At 43.5% G+C, this 21,329-nt stretch overlaps 1 protein-coding gene across 1 annotated transcript; it reads left to right on the top strand.

The window, feature by feature from the left end:
- Window positions 1-744: 744 nt before the first annotated feature.
- On the top strand, window positions 745-12,922 carry lrfn5b (leucine rich repeat and fibronectin type III domain containing 5b). Its single transcript, XM_062436855.1, has 6 exons — window positions 745-810; window positions 6,120-7,036; window positions 7,843-8,017; window positions 8,796-9,129; window positions 11,793-12,093; window positions 12,227-12,922. The coding sequence occupies exons 2-6, from the start codon at window positions 6,146-6,148 to the stop codon at window positions 12,920-12,922; spliced, it is 2,397 nt and encodes a 798-aa protein (XP_062292839.1). The 5' UTR covers window positions 745-810; window positions 6,120-6,145.
- The last annotated feature ends 8,407 nt before the right edge of the window (window positions 12,923-21,329 follow it).

The following is a 21,329-nucleotide window of genomic DNA, read 5'->3' as shown; positions in this document are numbered from 1 at the left end:
GAGAATATTATTGGCCTGCTGCATTTTCGTGCAGTGGAGTTGAATCTACATGAATAAATTATGATGCCTGCCTTTGAGATAGGCTGGGAGGCACTGCATCTGTCTATGCACACAAATGGTCTCTGTGCAGCTCGGAGCGCACCGATTACCATTCCGAGCACAGCACCTCTGGTCAGAAATGGAGCTGGGTCGGTGGGTGACAGTATAGTCCGGGGGCAGCAGAAGGGGGGGGGGTATATTATGGCAGCAACCTTTCAGTCAATCTGGATTAACTCGCACTGAGCTCTGCATCGGCGGGAGGGGAGAAAAATAAAAAGAAGCCCAGTGAAAGCGATACGCACATCTGGCTGTATTCTGCACAGCACCAGTCACTCACAGCGCTGTAGATATTAAAGCAGCCTGTCGCTACAAAGGCGTTTTCTCTTCTGGAGGTGCATACAGGCAGATGCGCAGTAGAGGCGATCCCGCACAGCTGCAGCCTCAAAGAAGCCACACCGGGACCCTTCAGGTTGTGGTTTTCCCAGTATGTTTTTTTCACGAAAGGGGAAGCTGAATCGCATTTCTCCGATGTGAGAAGATCGGAATGGAGTCGTCCTTTATGGTCATGGATTTCTTGAAGGGCATCGGTGGTTTCGCAGGCCGTCACATGTTATAGGAGCCAAGACGCGTGTTTCGGGACACCTGAATTATCTCCAAGAGGCAGAGTCGGTCCCATTTTAGGCAAGACACTCAGTATGCTCTCGGCTCTCCTGGGAGGAAATCAGCTCAAATCCATCCTCCTTTGACTTGGGTTGATGTTTCATCTGCAAGGTAAATTCAATATTTTATGGACTGCATTTGCCACTGAACTCTTTTGGGGAAAGTGTCTTTCAAGAGGCGCAATATTGTCTTGAAGTAGGCTAGTTCTCCCAGGACGCATCTGAATAGGTTCAGATTTTCCCTTGTGACAGGGGTTGTGGCTGCAACCCACCAGCCCAGGACCTGTACCGCAAGGTCAAAAAATATGTATCTCTACATCTCTAAATATCCTTTAAGATAGCAATTTTATTTTAAGTATCCACTTGGCTGCACTGTGTGCTGTTTTTTTGTTTTTGTTTTTTTATCCCTACAGGTGAAAGTGAGAATCATGCCTAATGTGCAAATTATTCAAACCCGCTGTCAGATTCAGATACGTGCAGAATAAGATGCTTCATTGTGTATTTTATCAGCCCAGAGGATCCAGTGATAGGCTATCAGCTGGTGTAATGTCTGTGCTGTGGTTAAACCCGAGCTGATATGCAAATTACACATCAGTCATTAAGGTGTGATAAAGTCTAAATTAGCCCAAGCAACAAAACTGATAATTGGATAAGTGTGTGGGCAGTGGAACATATTGCCAAGTGATGGATGAAAACAGGTGAAAAGTGTTTTTTGGTTCAAAGCATGAGGTACAATGGTCTTGTCATATGTCACTCTTATGAGTGTTAATTATCACATATCCTATTATTCATGAGTGCCTGAGGCACCAATGTAACTGCTTCACCAGTGAAACCAGGCCCACGCCTCATTTCGCCGCTTCTATGTGCTCTTACTGCTATGTTAATGCACTCAGTGATGTAGCTCCAGTTCTGCTACCTTGCCACGCAAAGTGATATGTGGTCCATGAGCACCACGGCTGTTCTGCAGACCAGCTCCACGTTCACTGACCCAAATTTTTTTTGCTCACCACAAAATGAGCGTTTGTTTTTGCTGAAGAAGTGCTCTCATCACGATTTGGAACAACAAGATTATTTGACAGTCACATTTACAAACTTGCATGCATTCACACACACAGCTAGTGCACATGTTGTGTACGTATGTGTGCATGTAGACTACTGTGAGAGCAGCTTTTTGATTACAGAGCACAATAAGGAGAGAGAAGATTGTACATTATTTAGCCATTTTGTTGCTGTGTTAGGTAGAGAGCACAGGATCCTGAGGGTGTTTGAAAGAGGGAAAATGAGTCAATTGTTATAATGATCATGGGTTTCATTTCAGCTGTTCTTATTTCCCCACAGGTAGGCTGTAAAAAGCTCTTTTGATAGAGTATTGTGTTTCACAAAGATGTGAAGGGATTTAATTTTTCCTGCACTTCCTGTACCTGAAATTTCACCTGGGAATGGGCAAGATTGAAAGTCTACAGTCCTGCAGGCCCACACTGTGGAGTATTCACTCGAGGAAGCCATATTGATATTCAGAGTTGGTGCTTAAGGATTCTTCATTCCTTTTTTCGGAGGAAAATCCTAGGTCATAAGGCCCTCACATCAGGGGCTCGTCACAACAGTGAAGGAATTAAGATCTAAAGTCAGTGATCAGCATTTAGATTTTTCTCACGCTTCAGTGCAAGACAGCAGCGACTAAACCGCGAGGAGTGTTTGTTGTTGGACTGATATTCCTTGATACATATCATCAGATATGACTGGAGCATGAGATATCCAGCATATCAAGGTAGCACCATATTTCTTCTGATACTGTGTGAAGGAAAACACTTGGAGTTACAAGGGGGAGTTGTAAATGCTGATGAACAGCACTTCTATTGATGCAGTGGGGTCTGCTTAGTATGCCATCCCCTGGCACACACACAGATTAACACACACTTTCACACACAAGCTTGTCTGAGCGAAAAATTATTTTAATCTACATCAGGGTACTCCATCAAGTCATTTAGGTTTTTATTATGTGCAAGACTAGAAAAAGCAGTAATGATTTAGTCAGTCCAAATACCGAATCTAATATAACATTAGCTGAGTGTAAAATATCCTTTCTTCTCATCACCACTGTGCCATAAATGGTCCAATGAGTCTGGTCTGGCCTTCAACCAGAACCTCAGTTGTTATCTCAAACCAAATTGTCAAGGTCCTTTCCTCTAGAGAGGACGCTTTGTTCTAAATATTATTAGGTGATCTGAAAATGAGCCACTGATTACATCTCACCCAAAACTGACGTTTTCTATGTTGCCATGGCATCGAGGCTGTCACCCAAGAGCTATCGCAATCTAACATTGGCAGACTCTGTAGGAAAAGGGTGTCACAGCACATACCCACATTCACAAACACAGATGTGTTAGTTAGACCGCCATAACAGCATCAGTGTTTGATCAGGATGTTTGGACTCAGGCTACAACAAGCATTTATCTGACGAAATAAAATTTTCTATGAGCTCAGTCAAAATATGATCCACTTCAGCAGAGGCAGCAGCTCCATTTGGTCTCATAAAGCAAGCGGACTGAGGACCTGTTTCACTGCTTTGTCGATACCATTTTACCACCTTGTTCCAGCATCAGTTTACCTCCTTGACACAACACAGCTTATTTTTGGCAGCAGCAGCAGTCGTCCGGCTGCTGTTCCCTGAGTAACCCAGGTGAGACACTGCCGAGACTCTGCCATGTGCCATCGCTCCGACCTGCGTGGAGGCATACTAAACAGACTTCATCTCATTACCTTCCTCTCGCAGGGCTGCTTTCCCTGATTCCCTGCCCAGACGTGGATTGCAGAGGCTTTCTCACATGAGCTCCAGCATAAGTTAGACCATCTGAAAACATATCCCCCATGACCTCACCAGCCAATTGGCATGCAGTGTGCTGCATAAGGCTTTTCTTGGCGAATACTGCCCAGGGACACCATAGATATCCTCTCCTACAGTATACTGCGCTGCGCATGAATGTCTGTCTCCATAGCTGGGGGTTGTTGTGTAGTGAGCTACCTCTATTAGGCACAAATCCACCCACTGGTGTGCGTGTGTGGGTGTGTGCTGTCAGTCTGTTCTGCTCTCTGAAGGCGAAAAGACCTGCTCAGAGGTAGTAAACGAACAATTGATTGACTAAGAATGAGATTATGGTTAATGGATCAGTAGATTATCTGTTTTCTTGTTTATTTGTGTCCCTCCCAAGTCACCTCACTATAATGAACAGCCCAACGTGGAAGATAATGATTTTCTTGGGGGTGTGACATTTAAAAATGAAGTGCATGATTGATGAACCCATTGATTGATTATCTACTTATTTGTTCATGTACCTGATGAGTGCAACCTGTTATGCAAATCTCCGTGGAACACCCATAATTAAATGCAAATTAGGGCGACAGCAACAGATATTTCCTGCCCTGTCTCGGCAGCGAGGGGCTGTCCTTTTGTCCTCGCAGAACGAATTTTGTAGGGATTACCGTTGCAACCATTCTCTTCACGTTTGGCTGAGTTTTCAGCAGCAAAAAAAACCCCCATTTCAACAGAGTGAATCAATATCACGTCTTCAGCGCCATTCGAGTCTGGAAGTAGCAGGTCCTCTCTGCCTCATTGCACATCCATAGGCCGTGCCACTCAGAGTCAGAGCAGAAGCTGGTTGGCACACTAACATGAACGCACACACACACACGCACACACACACACAACACACAAACACACACACACTTGTGTACACCTCAGTTTTTGTACACTCATCCACACAGACGTAGATATCAAACTTTCCACATACAGCAGGTACTTGGGAATCTTTACACATAGCTTTGCAGCACTGCTTGACACTGAAGTAATCTGCCACATTTAAGGAGAGTCATGACATCATTTAATAATGACTTTCTCACCAGTTCAGATCTCTGCACCGCTGCACCGCTGACTGAAAGCCACAACAGAGCCAAAACAGGTCTCTTGTGTGACTTGGTAAAGGTGTCCCTTGTAAAAATAGGTCAGGAAAGACATTGATTCACTGCCGCCTGATCAGCAATATTCATGAAAATGTTATACCCAGCGTGCTCCCTCAAATGATATCATCCCTTCCCTTGCTATTATAGCCATTTTAAGGCACCCTCTTTCCTGCCTCCTTGTCAGGCTGTGATACATTTTACCCAGCTGTCAAATTGCCACCGGGCTCCCTTCACTCCCTGCTCAAGTTAAAAACATGCCCCCAAACGGCAGTGTGTCACTCCCATACTGTCTGATGTTTTCTTTGCTCTATGATATTTTCTTCATACTCCGACTGTCAAGGTTATTACACTGTGAGTTCTGTGTCACGGCTACGGTGCAACAGAGGCTTTTGAAGCATGAAGGTACTCAGTTGGCAGGCTCTTTGCTGAGGCAAGATTTTTATGCACACTTTCCAAGACCCAATGTCGACAATGGAGACATTACCAGCAAACCACGGAAAGCTATAATTATAAATCAGCCCTTTCTCTTCAGTATTTAAAGGTTGGCTTTGGATTTTTACTACAGTTGTGGGATTGAATATCTTGTTCTCTGTGTTTGATTGGATTGTAGTTCCTTTCTGTGTGCTATAATGGGACTCCCGGAGGGGGGGAATATTACATGTTCAACCAAAAACGACACTAAATTTAGTTTTATAAATATAATCACATGAATGTTGCTTTCATTCCGATACATTGTGTGGTGCACTTGCAGAGTTGTGATCTGATCTCCACTTTCTTAGTTTTATGACATGCTATATCCCTGACAAGGTCTCAGGATTCATCAAATGGATCCCTCTTTATCCCCCCATCTCAGTTGTGTCATAAGTAAGAGTAGCAGCAGAGAGAGCAGAGAGAAAATCAATAGCAAGGCATAGCACATCCTCACAGAGGCACTGCGCCCAATCATCCCTTCCTATTGGCGATATGATCCTGTGAGATATCAGTCTAATTCAGATGAGGCCCTGGACTGTCAGTCTAGACTTTCATCCCTCTGTACACAAACATAAAAGGACTGGCATTAACATATAAAAAAAAAAGAAAGTATGATCAGGGGAGCAGGCACTAAAAAGGAGAACTGTCACAAATATCACACAAGATTACTGAAGATGTTTCACTCTCAAGTCTACAGGTGACCAATTTCATGTCTAATTGCACAGCATTTATTGTTTGTTCAGGCATTGATTTGTTCAGCTTCCTGTGCAAAATCTGGACTGGCTGTGAATCTTGGCTGTGAGCTGTCAAAGATAGTCTTTCAAATCTAGTTGAAAAGCTTCAACTTTAAGGAGCAGAATCCCCAGTTCCACTTTTTAAAGGAGGTTTCTAAGTGCATGCGTGATTACCCTGCTATAAAAATTACAGTTTGATAGAGATTACACATATTACAGTTTTTTTTTCTCTTTCTCTTTTTGCCTTCATCTCTTTTAGGTGTATTAACCTGACTGAAAAGCCAAATGGAGTCTCTTCTGGTGTATCTGATAGTCCTCGGCATGGCTGTGAAGGCCCACAAAGTTCAAATCTGTCCCAAACGCTGCGTCTGCCAGATGCTTAACCCTAACTTGGCAACTTTGTGCGACAAAAAGGGGCTGCTGTTTGTGCCTCCGAACATCGACAGGCACACGGTGGAGATGCGTGTGGGGGATAATTTTGTAACCAACATAAAACGCAAAGACTTTGCTAACATGACCAAGCTAGTTGACCTGACTCTCTCTCGGAACACCATCGGCTCCATCGCGCCTCATGCCTTCAAAGACCTCGAAAACCTACGAGCCCTTCACCTCGACAGCAACCGGCTAACCCGAATCACCAACGACACCTTCAGTGGCATGTCCAAGCTGCACCACCTCATCCTTAACAACAACCAGCTCACCCATATCCATATTGGGGCCTTCAATGACCTGACAGCCCTGGAAGAGCTGGATTTATCCTACAACAACTTGGAAAGTGCCCCATGGGTGGCCATCCAGAGGATGTCCAATCTCCACACCCTCAATTTGGACCACAACATGCTCAGCTACATCCCAGAGGGCACTTTCTCTGGTCTGCAGAAGCTCAAGAGGCTGGACGTGACCTCCAACAAGCTCCAGAAGCTTCCTCCAGACCCTATTTTCCAAAGAGCAGGGGTCCTGGCTACCTCGGGGATAATGGGGCCTTTGTCATTTGCACTGAGCTTCGGAGGGAACCCTCTGAGGTGTAACTGTGAGCTGCTCTGGCTGAGGAGGTTGCGCAGGGAGGATGATCTGGAGACCTGTGCTTCCCCGCAGCACCTAGCTGGACGCTATTTCTGGACTGTTTCAGAAGAAGAGTTCCTGTGTGAGCCTCCTCTCATCACTAGGCACTCTCAGGTATAACCTCAGGATTGAGCTGTGCACTGTAAGACAAAACACTTGCTACAGTTACAGTCTCTGAGCCAGACATTGGATTGTGCCTCAGTAAATCCAAGGTGGCAGTTTGTGCTTTCTTTGACTGGCACACCAAATATTAGCTTTGCGATACAGAGGAGTCTTACAAGACTTGTGGGACTCAGCTGGCCCACTCAGCTAACTGAATGTTGTAAAATATATAGGATTTACTTAAAATGTAATCAAACTGTGGCCTTTGGGGTTTTTCAAGAAATTCTGTCGCTAGATTTTCAGTTATCATTTTAATAAAGCTATTTGCAGGTTTATGATGGATCTGTGGTGAAGCTATTACACAGAGAAAGCTTACAGTGATTTAGCTCTTTATTCATGCATCCAAACAAAATTATCTGATCAAATCCTTGCCAAGTAACTACAGCTATAGCATCTCATTTACATTCAGCAGACCTCTTTTGCATAATTGCTGAGAAAATTATCTTTTACTTGGGGTACAGCATATACACTACACTGCAATGTGCTGTCATATTGATTATCTTGCCTTCGTAATCGTGCTAATTCAATATCATGACAATGACCAATTGCTGATTGTATTTACATGGAATAAAGCAATAAAACACAACATCATCAGTAATGGCATTAATATCTCACTTATTCAGACTGAAGAGACGACTGTTTGCCCAAAGTGTTGTATTTGGATGCAGTGCTTCATGTAGTGTAGTCATCAGTGTGCCTGTGTGTTTAACATATGCTGAGGTCCTCCCACTAACTGCCTCCACCTCCCTCTGCCTCAGGAGCTGCGAGCTTTGGAGGGTCAGAGTGTGACTCTGCGTTGCAAGGCCAGGGGCGACCCTGACCCCATCATCCACTGGATCGCCCCTGACGGACGCCTTATGTCCAACTCGTCCAGGGCCGCGGTCCACACTGACGGCACATTGGACATCCTCATCAGCACTGTCAAGGACTCAGGTCTGTTTACACCCAGTGGCTGTGCTTGTGCTGTTGACTGAACAAAATTAGTTGTTTGCTTGTGTGCACAGAGGCCTATAGGACTGAAGTATTTGTCTACGTTGGGTGATAAAGTTGAGATTATGGAAGAGCGCTGGCTCACACATTTATTAAAATCACAATGGAGTGAAGAATAACTTTTTCACCTTGAGCTTAGTTCATGTCATGTACATCAGTTAAAGACCCCTCTAGACATATTTTAAGATAAATAGAAATACTGTGAATGGAATAATAATATGTGTTTGATATGATTTTGACAAGTATAAAAATACTCCAGGGCAACCACAAGCACCACTGTGTTTTACACTTGGGATATATGTAAAATGTTAATTAGTGAGATTTAGAAGTGCTGGTATGTGGATGTTGTTATCTTTGGAAACATGCTAGCTGTTTCCCCCTGTTTCCAGTGTTTGTGCTAAGCTAAGCTAACCGTATGCTGGCTGTAGCCTTAATTGTAACAGACAAATATCATTTCATCTAACTCTTGGCAAGAAAGGAAAATAGATTTCAAACTATTCTTTTAAATATGATTAGATATGTTTTTACTGCAGCTGTACTCGCGCTGTTTTCCTGACTAGATCCTTGCTTGTGTTGTATTAACTCTCATGTGTATGTCACCTCGGATAAAAGCGTCTGCCAAATGAAACTGTAACATTGCACAAAGCATGTGTGGCCCACAGCGCTTATCTGTAATAATAGGTATCAGTGAGGACGATAATCCAATCAGTTTATGTTCCAGGTTCCTTCACCTGCGTGGCCTCCAACCCAGCCGGCGAAGCCCAGCAGACGGTGGATCTGGTCATTGCTAAACTCCCTCATATCACCAACAACACAATCGCAGAGCAGGAGCCTGACCCCGGATCATCAGATATCGCCACAGTGACCAAGACTGGGGCTGAGGCAGGAGGGGTGCCCCTGGGGAATGCGAAGACGAGCCAGGAGAAGAAAGTAGTAATTGCTGAGGCCACGTCCACGTCTGCTCTGGTCAAGTTTAACTTTCAGAGGAGTATTCCAGGAATCCGCATGTTCCAGATCCAATACAACGGGAGCTATGATGATTCGCTGGTGTACAGGTAAGCAGAAATACTCAAAGTACCTAAATGTAAACACATCTTAAAGAGGACATATGCTTTTTCTGGTTTTCTGTTATTTATATACTGTTATGATGTTGGATGTTAAAGAGCCTAAACCTTGAGGTAACATAAATTATATAAAAATGCCACCTGTAAATCAAAATCCAGGGCTTCAACATGCTGTGAAAGCTTTGTTTGCAACATTTTTTTCTAACTTGCTGACGAGCTGACATCAGCTAGGCTTGCATGCCCATAAATGTCCGTCTGTTCTGTAGCCTTGGTTGCTAAGGTTGTTGCTAAGGTTTTTCCATATGTTTGCGTAAACAGTAAAATACTGTTTATTCACCATCATCATCATTCATTGAAAGCGTCATGCACTCCAGTGTTATATAACGTGTATCATGTGTTACAAATCATTTTTCTCCATCAACAAAAAGCATAAAAAGTAAAGATTACACTCTCTCTACTCTCTGAAAACCTAATTAAGGGTTAACTACCAATTTATGAATGACTGATGAGGTGTTCATCAATGATTTGTGGTTCCAAAATTATGTATAGAGACTAACTATGAGGGGATACTGTGAAATGCCCAAATATGAACAGTATGTGAGGGTTAAAAGTGTCTGACAACAAAAGTAAATACAGGAACTAGCCGCCTATAGCAGCATTATGGCTAACTGCATAGGGAAATGCATATGGGGCAGTTTGCCGACTGACCGAACCACCCACATATTCATCCACGCATGCTAGTTTGTTTACAGGTATGAGGCTGACTCTCACCTCGGTTAGACTGTAAGGGAACTAAAAAAACTAAGTACAATGATGATTGATTATCCTGTGGACTATTATGAGGATGATCATGAGTCATTTTACTTTGACTGGCCAAGTGTATTTATTTGAGCTGCAGTACACAGAGAGGATATAAGAAAAAACAAATAAAAAGATGATAAATGAAGAATGGGGACAGAAAGGCAACATACAGTGATGTTACCTCAGAGAAACTGATGGTGCCGTTCTCCTGACGAGTGAAGAGGAAAACTTTTTCTGCAAAGTATCCACAGAAGAGATTAATCCCAGTTTTGTTACTACACTAAATGGATTTACAGCGTTTATCAACATTGTCGTCCAGGTGACTGTTTCACCTTAACAGAATCTAGTGGATGAAAACAGCGAGGCTGGCTGGTCCAAACACTCAGCTTTCACACTTTATGAAAAATGTGATTACAACACGTAACTGTGTGAGGAATTACACGTCCAGAGGTAATCCATGAAAACTGTACAGTGTGTATCATGCCCTTATTATCCTTGCAATTTGGAAACTTCCTGTCATGAAACATTTTATTTAATCTACTAAATTACTATTTCTTTATCATGACTCACGCTGAGCTATCCACAGCCTTTACAAAAACGATGTGCAAACTGCCCCATATGTAGTTCCCTATGTAGTAAGCTGAAGGCGGCTCATTCCTGTGTTTAACTTCAGTGGATGTAAGGATTACATTGCAGCCCCTTTCATGGCTGCGGGCTGAAGCGAGTGGGCTCAAAACTAGACCAATTCCTAAAATTGTTGTCCCTATTAGTCATGTAGACCTAAAATAATGGGAAAATACGGTCCAGATTGAAAAATACCAGAATTTCCCTTTAAATTGTCAGGAGCTAAAATTACCTACAGACAGAGGCTGAACTGGGGGGGAGCATAAAAGGTCAGTATAAGATGAATAAGGAGTTTTTTTAATTAATAATCATGCAAAGATATTCAAATAAAGCCCTAGATTAAAAATAAAGGCCTGAAAATGTGCATAATATGTCCCCTAAAAATCTGAATATGTATGCAAATAAACGAATGATCATTGGAAACATATTATTAAAAATCCTGTGACCGTGGCTTTACCTACTGTATATAGTCTACATTCATTTTTTAAATCCCCTTGGAAATGTAGTTATTAAGAACTGGACCTGACTGTCAACATGATTATTTGTGGTGTCTATTAAGGAAGACAGACTAATGCACTGAATCTGATTTTTTATTATTCGATTCATAATCCCCCCCTTGCCTCAGTGTATCAGTTACTATGTGCAAAACCTTGATAATGCTTAATCAACAAAATCAAAACAGAATGTCAGCACTAAGCTGTGGACAGATAGCAAGATGAAAGAGAAATCAGCCAGTGTTTTACAAAAAGCATCAGAGGCATGCCCATCTGAGAAACCGACATAAATGGCATTCTTTCATCTTTACCCTTTTTCACTCTGTATTTTGTGCTAATCACTGTGATGTGATAGCATCGTCGCACAGGCTCCATTTTTTTTCCAAGTGAACTTCGAAGTCACTAACACATATGTCGTTCAGCAGCAGCTACTGAATGCAAGGGGGCATATTAGAGACTCAAGCCTGTAATCCTGATGTTATGAACAACAGAGGCAACATGCATTCCCAGCTACTGAAAGCAACCTTTTATCAGTAAGGATGCTGGAGAGAACAAATCAAATGCCACAAAAGATTATGCCTAGACAGATCTTAAATAGCCTGCTGAGAGAAAAATGATTGTCATGTCATTTTATCCCTACAAAACAATAAGATGGATAATCTGATTTGCTTCTGTCTCCTTTCATTTAACCCTCTCTAATCTATGACAGAACTCACAAAGCTTTTCTTTTCACAGAATGATACCCCCGACCAGTAAGAACATCCTCGTAAACAACCTGGCAGCTGGTACACAATATGATCTGTGTGTTCTGGCCATCTACGACGACCAGGTGACCTCGCTGACAGCCACCAGGGTGATCGGTTGTGTCCACTTCACCACCGAGCCGCAGTACCTGAGGTGCCATTTCATGCAGTCCCAGTTTCTTGGCGGTACCATTGTGGTTATCATTGGAGGGATTATTGTGGCCTCAGTGCTTGCTTTTATCATCTTCCTCATTGTGCGCTACCGGGTGTGTAACCAAGGAGATGTAGATAAGGTCAGTTTGGCATTATACCTTCTGTTTTGCTCTTTTTTTGTTCATTAATTTTATTGATATTAAAACACGGGTGTCTAAAAAAAACAACTTTCATTCCTCTCTCTTTTCACATACCTGTCTCCTCTGCTGTCAGGCTCTGGAGATGGGGGATATTCGGTCACTGAGCAGTGATGGACAGCTACAGGGATGTGGGATTCCTAAGTCTCTCTCCAAGCAAGTCCTGCGTCCAGAGAAGAATGACAAGGAGTGCCTCAGAGTTGCGCTGCCGCCCCCGGAGCCGGCCAAGCAGCGACCACCAGTCGTGGTAGCCACCACCAAACCCTGTGTCCCTGACTGCACTGTGTCTACCTCTGCTGCCAGCCACAGCTGGCACCCGGCCTCCCCGGGGGCTCCGAGGCCCAAACGTTCCAGTGCTCCACCAAAACCCTCAGAGTCCCACCGAGCTGATGCTCAGGCAGATGTTGAGCTTGAAAACATGAATCGGAATAACTCGTCAGAGGTAAAAATAGCCACTGCCGTTGCACTGGCTGTACCAGGGCAGCCCACCAAATGGACTGCTGTTCCAAGGGGTCCACGGCCCTACCACGCCCCTCGACAATACATGACAGTGCCTGCAGGGGGTGTCAGGGTTAACCGCAGGCACTCCCTTAATGCAGACTCATATACGGAGCGCTGCTATGTGGCCTACCCCAAAACTGGGGCCAGTCTGCGCTCCAAGCGGAGCCTGTCAATGAGTGGAGAGCTGCCGCAGCTCAAGAGCACAACAAACATTCACCGGGCCAGGGACAAGCTCTCCAGGTCTGAGTGGCTTTTGGAGAGCACTTTATGATTTGGAGTTTATGACCTGCGTTCTCTTGTTTTCTTGAATTGGATTTGTGGCCCGTTATGGAACAGACAGGGATTTAATGCCTTGTTTTGAGCGTTTGTGCTCTCCATTGAGAGACCTGTAAGCTTCCCTCTTATATTTGGGGGCAAGGCAGGCATACAGGGTTATGGGAAACGTTTCACATTTGTTTTCTACCTTATAACCTATCAAAGTCTTCTTTATAACGACGTTCGATCAAAGTTTGATGAAAGGCACAAAGATGTATAAAATGACTTCATGTACAAAAATGTTTAGTTGTGTGAGATGCTGTATATCTCAAGACAAAAATAAATGTTCATGTGGTATTGAATGCAGTAACCTGGACATACTGTATTATAACAAAGAACGAAATGTGCAGGGGGTGGGGTTATTATACTCGCAGTCTCATTGCCTGTTACTTAAATGATACAATCTGTAGACTTTGAACATGATTCTTGTCCCCAGCTCTTACAGACAGACGGTGAAATGTCTTAATTACCTTGGCGGTGGTTTGGGGGAAATTACGAATGTGCTTTACATCCCAGAGGTGTTGGACCAGAATGTAGTAGACAGCGCTCCATCTTTTCATCCGACACTCCCAGACACAGCACAATGCAGCATTTTGTGGCACAAGTCGACTCAGCCTAATACTGCCCTCTGGTTTGAATCGATACATTTTTATCACATAATTACATAAAGACTCAACTGTGATAGGATTCCTGTCATGACTGATTTCAACGGCGATTGAACCAACACCAACAGCATGACAGGTGCAGGAAGTAATCTGATATAACGTGTGGATGAGATTCAGAGGAATGAAACTTGGTTCATTTCCATATTTTTTACTTACTGACATTATCATGACACGCCAATGACAACCATTGTAAATTAACTTGTCGATGTAAGAGAAACGATAATCACAAGTATGGAAGGACGTCAGCTCTTGATTTTGCTGTTGTTTCTGTTTGATGTTTACAAGTATAAATAAACCAGTGACAAAAGGGACATTTCTATCTCATTTTCAGCTTGCCATGTGAATTCTACCAACTTATCCAAGCATCAGCTGGATAGAGCAGCTTTCTCTTTGTGCTGCACAAAGAACAAAACCATAGATGCATCCCACGGTTCAGCAAACTCCACCAGCCCAAGCGGTAATGAATTTGGGGTTTCAGTAGTCTTGCAGCAACATAACTCCCCTTTCTCTGTATGAGTGGTGGACCTCTGACAGATCCCTGCCCTGAGCCCTTGTGTTTGTTCAAAGAGGGGAGGGAAGCAGATGATGAAAAGAGGCCATGTTAGTCACCGGGGATGCCTCTCCTGCACATCTACAAGCTTGCCTGACAGCACTGTGCCTGTGCCCTCGGAGGCAGCCACTGCAGAAACCTGCCACAGGAGAGGCTAAATACAACCGCCGCAACTGGAACCTGGGCTGACACAATTCTACAATTACAGTCATGTCTCTGATCACAGGGCTGACATAATATGCATTATCTGCTGGAATACAACCTCTGATTCACTGCGTATTTTTGGTGGTCAGATGTTGCCTGATAGATTTTTTTGTATACATGCCTCTCACAGCATGAAACCTCAAGGGATACAGTATATAGGTCAAGAATACAGAGTTAATCTATTAAGAATAGCTGCACATACAGTATGCAAGACATAAATTAATTTCTGTCACACAAACAGGCTGGATTCAAGCACTTTTATTCATTATTTCTAGCTCTCATTATGGGTGATTAAAATGCTGAGGAGCTTGGCCTGAACCTTGGTTCAGTCTTCGGCAATTGTGTGTTAATAATAGATGCTTTTCTGGGGAGAGAGACATAGAATGAGAGGAGGAGAGGAGGCGAAGCAGCAGAGAGGGGTAGATGGAAGGTTTTGTGAAACAAATACGGCGAAGAGGGTGGGAGGCAGAGAGGCAGGGATGAGGATGAAGAAATAGAGAGGGAACGAGAGGTGCAGTGAAGAAAGCGAGACAGCTCAGAGATGGGGGAAGTAAGAAAAGAGAGAGAAGGCACAGGGAGCGGAGAGTAAGGAGGAATGTAGAGTGAAACAGGAATGGGGAATGCAGGAGACAGAGAAAAGAGCACCCTTTGTAAGCCAGCCATGCTGCCTCTGGCTCTTCAGTATTCAGTGCACCTTCACAAAGGGGGTGAGGGGGGGAGGGGGGGGACCTTGGCTGGAGGTCTGGCAACAAGCAGAGTGGAGTGAGCCCTGCGGCCAGATCAGCACCACACGCTCCCCTTCACAATACCACACGAACCTGACCCGCTTACAAAACCCTTAATAATGTGTTTCCTGGTCCTTGTCTAGTCTTCCTCTTACCCCCCCTCCCCCTTTTTGTCTACTGCCTTGAATCATGCTCACTCCTCTCAACTGCAAGCGACTCGCCACGCTCTCAAACAAACCTCCAAACCTCCAACGCCCCCTCCACCACCCACCCACTGGCCCGCTGGAGAAGTGAACATGCCAATCTTTGTGATCTGACCTGCCTTCTACAAACAGACTGGCCAATCCCTCTGCTGTCTGGACTGACTCAATATGCTGCTTGAATGCCATCGAGTGAGAGCCCCCCCGCCGTCTCAATAGTAGCTTCAATGTTCCGTTAATTAAATTCATTTTCTGCTGTCACTGCTAATGGGCTTTTCATTCCTTTGTGTGAGTTTCAGTTGGTTCTGACAGGATAAGTCTCTATATGGAGCACTTTAACCAACGTGTTCTCTGATGCCACAATTGCCTGCATTTAAGACAATCATGATGTGGGGAAAATCACATTGGGGCATTGATGTGTCCAATTTGTGGTCAATTGTCTTATTTAAAGAGATCATTGGGCCTAATTCAGCCTGTTAGAATCACAGTTAGAGAGGACTAATAGGAACATTTAGTCGAAGAAGACTGAGGTCTTTCAACAAGTGTGTTAGCACCTTTTGCTCTCCATGCTGCAACTCAGTGTTTCATTATCTTCACACAGCAGGCATCCTCAGATTGACTCACACATGAGACTATTGTTTCCCTGGCAAGCGTTATCCATGGGAGTACATGTAGAGATAGCGAGATGTAGAGGGGCCAAAAAGTGAGTGTGACCAAAACATCAGTGATATCCCACATGGGGAGGAGGGGGGGCACACAGAGGGGGAGGTGGCATAGTGTAAAATATGCACAGGCAATTCAAAAGAGTATGCATTATTGAGAGGAGTAAATGGGTCCAGGATGAACATCATGGCTCATTAATAGTTAATGTGATTACTGTTTCTGGGAAAACATCAGTCTGGGCAAGGGTGAAATAATTGAAATGGTCAAATTTAAACTAAAGACTTCCTTGTTTACTCAGCACCAATTGTTACTGTCAAGTCAAACTCATCACTAAAGCTGTTAAACTAGTCTGCCAAGTGTCCTTTTAGGATGCTAACATCTCATGCTTTATTTCTCTCTTGACCAGTGCTCTCCTGCGCCTTGCTTAGCCAGTTCAAGAGGTTTGTAGAACAGCATCATCCATTTTTTATGATCTCAGCATTTGAGTCAAGTCTGCCTCAATTACCAACAGGATTTTTGACAAAGCCGAAAGAGAAAATGAGTGAGCATTTTTATAATCCCATTACAGAGTGGAAGCATCGGCTGAGTGAAGGTCACACACCGGGGGTGCTGACTGAGTGACTTGCACTGTTTGACACACAGACTTACTAAGTGACACAGCATCAACCCACAGCACAGACACCAGATTTGGTTTGACGTGAACCCAGATTATTGTGTTGCCCCCCTGAGGGGTTCCCACGCTGAACGAACAGATGCTTCTTCCTCTTCCTCTCCTCTCCTGCCGCCTCCTCTCTTTCAGTTACATATGCTCCAGGGTGATGGACGACAAAGAGGCTGGCTGCAGTTTACACCAGACATACCAGGCACCATTAGGAAACCATTTTCTGCCCATTTGCCTGATAGCTGCTATCGCTCATAGGAGTGATTTGCTCTCTGTCTCACCGCTGAGCGTCACCCAGTGATGGATCTCTCATTGATTTGCCAGTCTTGAAGAATACTAAGAGAACAGTGCAAGAACCAAGCAGATGTGCCAGTCAGCTCCAACTATCTATCAGCTGATGGTGAAGGGGGACAGTTTAAGCCTCTTTAAGGATCCCATCCACAGTGACTTTCTAAAAGTGCTTATGCTAATCTTGTTATCACTTCAGGCTTCTGGTAATGGAGGATAGGAAGCTGTTGGGAGGTTGTGGGCCACATCATTTTGCTCACCCATCACAGAGGCACCAAGAGGTCCAAAACTATTACATGTTACTGCATGCATGCCTGCACTGGCCACTGCTGAATCATTTTTCTTTTACATCCACACACAGAAATCTGCATAGCTTTAGGGCATCCACAACAAGCTCACACTAGGATTATGAATTGACTGTGTTTCTGTGTGTTAATCTTATTTATTGCTCAGAGTGATCTCATCTTAATGTGCTTGTTAAGTTGAGATATCAAACCACGGTGTCACATTTAACATGAATTTCACACTAATTGGGCATATAAAACAAACACCTTAAAACACATGGGGAGAAAATAATAGTGCGGTGGCCCCAGAGCTATTGTTTGATCGGTTGTCATCCTCTGTAGCTGATGGGACAGCGCTACTGCATGTAAAATTGAGAATGTCAGGTAGCTCTTCATAAACAAAGCTTTAAAAGTCTTTTGATGTAACTGTGACCACGTTTGCAGTGTAAAACCTGCAGGCCGATCACATCTCTGTGCAGCCATACAGTCAGTGATTTGAAATGTAGATGCAGTGGCTATGCTCTTTTGAAGAGATTTCACCTTTAGTGACCGGGTGGAGCGAAGCAGGGACGTGATGAGGATCCTGAAATGAGGCATTAATCAAATAAAGGTCGATTTGTGATTGACGTCTGGTGGCTGACGGGAGAAAGAAAGATGAAGGGAGGGAGAGACTGGTGGAGCCAAAAGTGAGAGCAACAGTGCAGGCCTCAGTACAGTCTTCATAGAATTTGGACCAACACACATTAATTTTTACTTTCAGACTTTACTCTAATCTTTGCCTTTTTTGTGACATGTTGGATATTTTTACTTATTTTGGCCTCAAACTGTTATTAAATGAAACCATCTTAGAACTTAAGAAGGGACAATCACTCTTTGGTAGAACTTCTTACAGCTCATAGACATCTGAAACATGTGTCAAGAGGTCCCAATTTGACAATGCTCTTTGTAAGGGGTTAAGTCTATAACAATATATTGTGTTTTAAACTCATCATATGCTTTAAAAAAAATGTTTTAATGTAAAATCTTAACCTGAAAAGAAACCAAGTGTAGCTGGGAAATAGATATAGTGGAATAAAAAGTATTGTTTTTCCTGCTGACTTTCCACCACTGAAGCCAGGGAATTATTTAGTCTATTAATCATCAACAAATGCACATTTCAGATTTCTTGATCTAACGCCATGCCTTAAAATAACTTTTGTTCAGCCTTTAAAATTAATTAATAGAGAGAAAAGCGGCAAAAAAGTACATTTGAAAAACCTGGTATGAGCAAAACTTTTTGCTCATACCAGGTTGCATAATAAATTACTAAATTTATTACCAAAATAAATGGCTTTTTTCTTACTATGAATTATGCTTTATTATGCTTGCATTGTACAATCTGATTTGGTATTGCTGATCTTAATAATGGCCATGCCAATGAAGGAAATTTGAATTTGACACAGAGGGGATGCGATAGATAGACTGAAACTGAGGCTGAAGAATACACTGTATGAAGGTAAGGCAGACTTGAAGAGGGAGAGAAGAGAGAGAGAGAGAAAGAGAGAGAGAGAGAGAGAGAGAGAGAGAGAGAGAGAGAGAGAGAGAGAGAGAGAAGAGATAAGCGGACCAGAGGTTAGAAAGAAGGTGAGATGCAGAAAAGAGCAGATACTGAAAGATAAATTATGAGCTGTATTGTTCTGTGGTTTGACGCCTCTGCAAATAGCAGGACATAAAAATAAAAAACCCCACAGCCTTGACATTTAAACCATTCAAAGACAGCCTTCAGATGTGTAAGGAGTGTTGTACATGGGTGGAAAATCTGCTGTACCAATGCTGACAGGGTGGAGCGTTGTGCTCTATGTCTGCAGCGGCAGCCCTGGTATTCAGAGGGTATCTCAGCCTCTCTCTCTCTGTCTCTCTCTCACACACACACACACTCACACACACACACACTCTCTCCTCTGTTACCTTGGCAACATATTTTCTGCATGGAAATAGCATCTCTTGCTGTGCCCACCGCAAAAAAGAAAAAAGAAAAAAAAGGCACTTCAAGAGATTTAAACGTGTCTAGAACAGATTTAAATTCAGAGATTTGACCTACAGACTGAATTGAGTTATACTGTTCTGCATGCCTTGCCACCAAATTGGCTGTGAGACGGAGCAATGAAGGGATTAAGCATAATAGTCAATGACAGGCTCTCACTTTATGTGACCAAGGATGAAGAGGGTACACATAAAAGTCCATTTGTGCAACTCTGTATAAGCAGAGAGAAGCTTAGCCTTTAATAGGCTGAAACGTTGAAGATTAACAACAAAACACACAAATTAATGTTAGACATAGCTCATGCCATTTCGTGTTTGCATATTTGTGATTTATTTACATCTATGTGACTCTGCAATGTAATTCGGCTCTTGACAAGCAGAGCACACGCACAGAGAAAAGGTCTTTGCAGGAATATTATTAAGAAATGCAAAATAAATAATACACCACAGAGGGCTGAGGGTTGATCTGAGCAGATTTCCTGATTTAGTTTACACTCAAAGATGAGAGAGGGGGCTGTGGTGGTGTTGGGTGGGTGGTGGTGGGTGGGTGGGAGGGAGGGGGAGGGGGGGTGTTGGTGCAGCAACTGTGGGTATCTTACTTCGGAGGGTGCCTTGTATGGCTTCAGTGTGATAAACCTTTGTTTGCCTGCTGCCAGAGCAAGAGAGTGACAGACTAATGAAAGAAAATCCAGGCGTTGAGATTTTAGGTGTGATCACAGTTGGCTGCAAATAACTCGGCCAGAGCAAAGAAAGAGAGAGAAAGAGAGAGGGAACAACATCCAGGTAAACATGCAGCAAAGGATTTTTTTTTTTAAAAAGAAAAAATAAAGGAAGAAAAAAAACCCCCACAAGTGCCTTGACTCCTGGGAGAGAGAAGCCATAATGAAATAAGCATCTGAAAGAGAGCAGGTGTTGGAGGCTTGACAGACTTCAGCTGCATAACAAGTAGCGCATTTACTCTCCCCTGCCTTTGTCAGTCAAAACAACCAATCCCGTGAATAAATGCTCCCCTAGAAAAAAAAAAGGACCCCAAGTGGAATCATGCTTGAATCAACCTTTACATACTCAGACTCTCGCTTACACACACACACACACACACACACACACACACACACACACACACACACACACACACACACACACACACACACACACACACACACACACACACACACACACACACACACACAGATCTTTCTCTATTCTTTTGCTCTCGTGCACCGAGGGGAGGGGGGGTTAGACACCACTCCAGTCAAAGTTGGTCTCAGGTAGAGGAAAAGTGCACCTGGTGTTGAATTTCAATCAGCAGGACTGAGCTGTTTGGAGTCTAAAAAACAATAAGACATCAAGAATGCAGTACAGCTAAATCCATTTATTTCCACACCAGAAACACAGAGCAACTTTTGTTTTTCTTGTCCTCTCTGATCGCCCCAAGTGACAGACAGGCAGGGGCAGGAGTTTTCAGAAAAAGAGACTGAAGAAAGAACTCTTCAAATATTTTACTAAACTATCCACACACACTCTCTCTCTCTCGAACACACACAGTCAGGCTTGATTGCATAGTTGTAAGCACAGCTGGGTGCTGAATCGGCCTGGGGATCAGCACCATGGAGAGCACTGTCAGCTGGTTAAATTCATTGCAGATTATTGCCAGGAGGGGGCAGTGAGAGCTGGTCTGGAGTCTGCAGCAGGATGGCCAGGATGAGGAACAAAGTGCAGGATTTTAGCAGGACGCTGAGGTAGACACTTGTGCTAATCCTGCTGGGTGAGCAGAAAAGGGAGAGACTTATGGGTAAACTCAAAATTGCAAGCATGAGACCCGAGAAGAGAGGAAGGAAATCCCACCGAGCTGATGCAGCTTTTAGAAAGTCTGTTATCCTGAGTTAATGAATGGCTCTTGTGTTTGCTTTGTAGGGGTAATTTCTAGAGAAAAGATACACTAGGAGGTTTGTGGTGTGTTCACTGACAATAGAATAGACACTAGAATAGAGATTCAAATAGAGATTCATTTAAAAACATTTACTGATTCCAGCCTCTAAATTGTGAATATTTTTAGTCTAACTGAACATCTGAGAGAACAAAGATCACCTTTTTGGACTCA

The sequence above is a fragment of the Scomber scombrus genome, chromosome 17 (genome assembly GCF_963691925.1).
Source record: "Scomber scombrus chromosome 17, fScoSco1.1, whole genome shotgun sequence".
Classification (NCBI taxonomy): Eukaryota; Metazoa; Chordata; class Actinopteri; order Scombriformes; family Scombridae; genus Scomber; species Scomber scombrus.
This window is presented reverse-complemented; position numbering and strand designations above follow the sequence as displayed.

Bases quoted from the DNA above. Each gene is read 5' to 3' on its own strand.
- lrfn5b (XM_062436855.1), top strand. From the start codon at position 6,146: ATGGAGTCTCTTCTGGTGTATCTGATAGTCCTCGGCATGGCTGTGAAG. The intron at 8,018-8,795 runs GTCTGTTTACAC...TTTATGTTCCAG, and splicing joins CAGCACTGTCAAGGACTCAG to GTTCCTTCACCTGCGTGGCC. The intron at 12,094-12,226 runs GTCAGTTTGGCA...CTCTGCTGTCAG, and splicing joins ACCAAGGAGATGTAGATAAG to GCTCTGGAGATGGGGGATAT.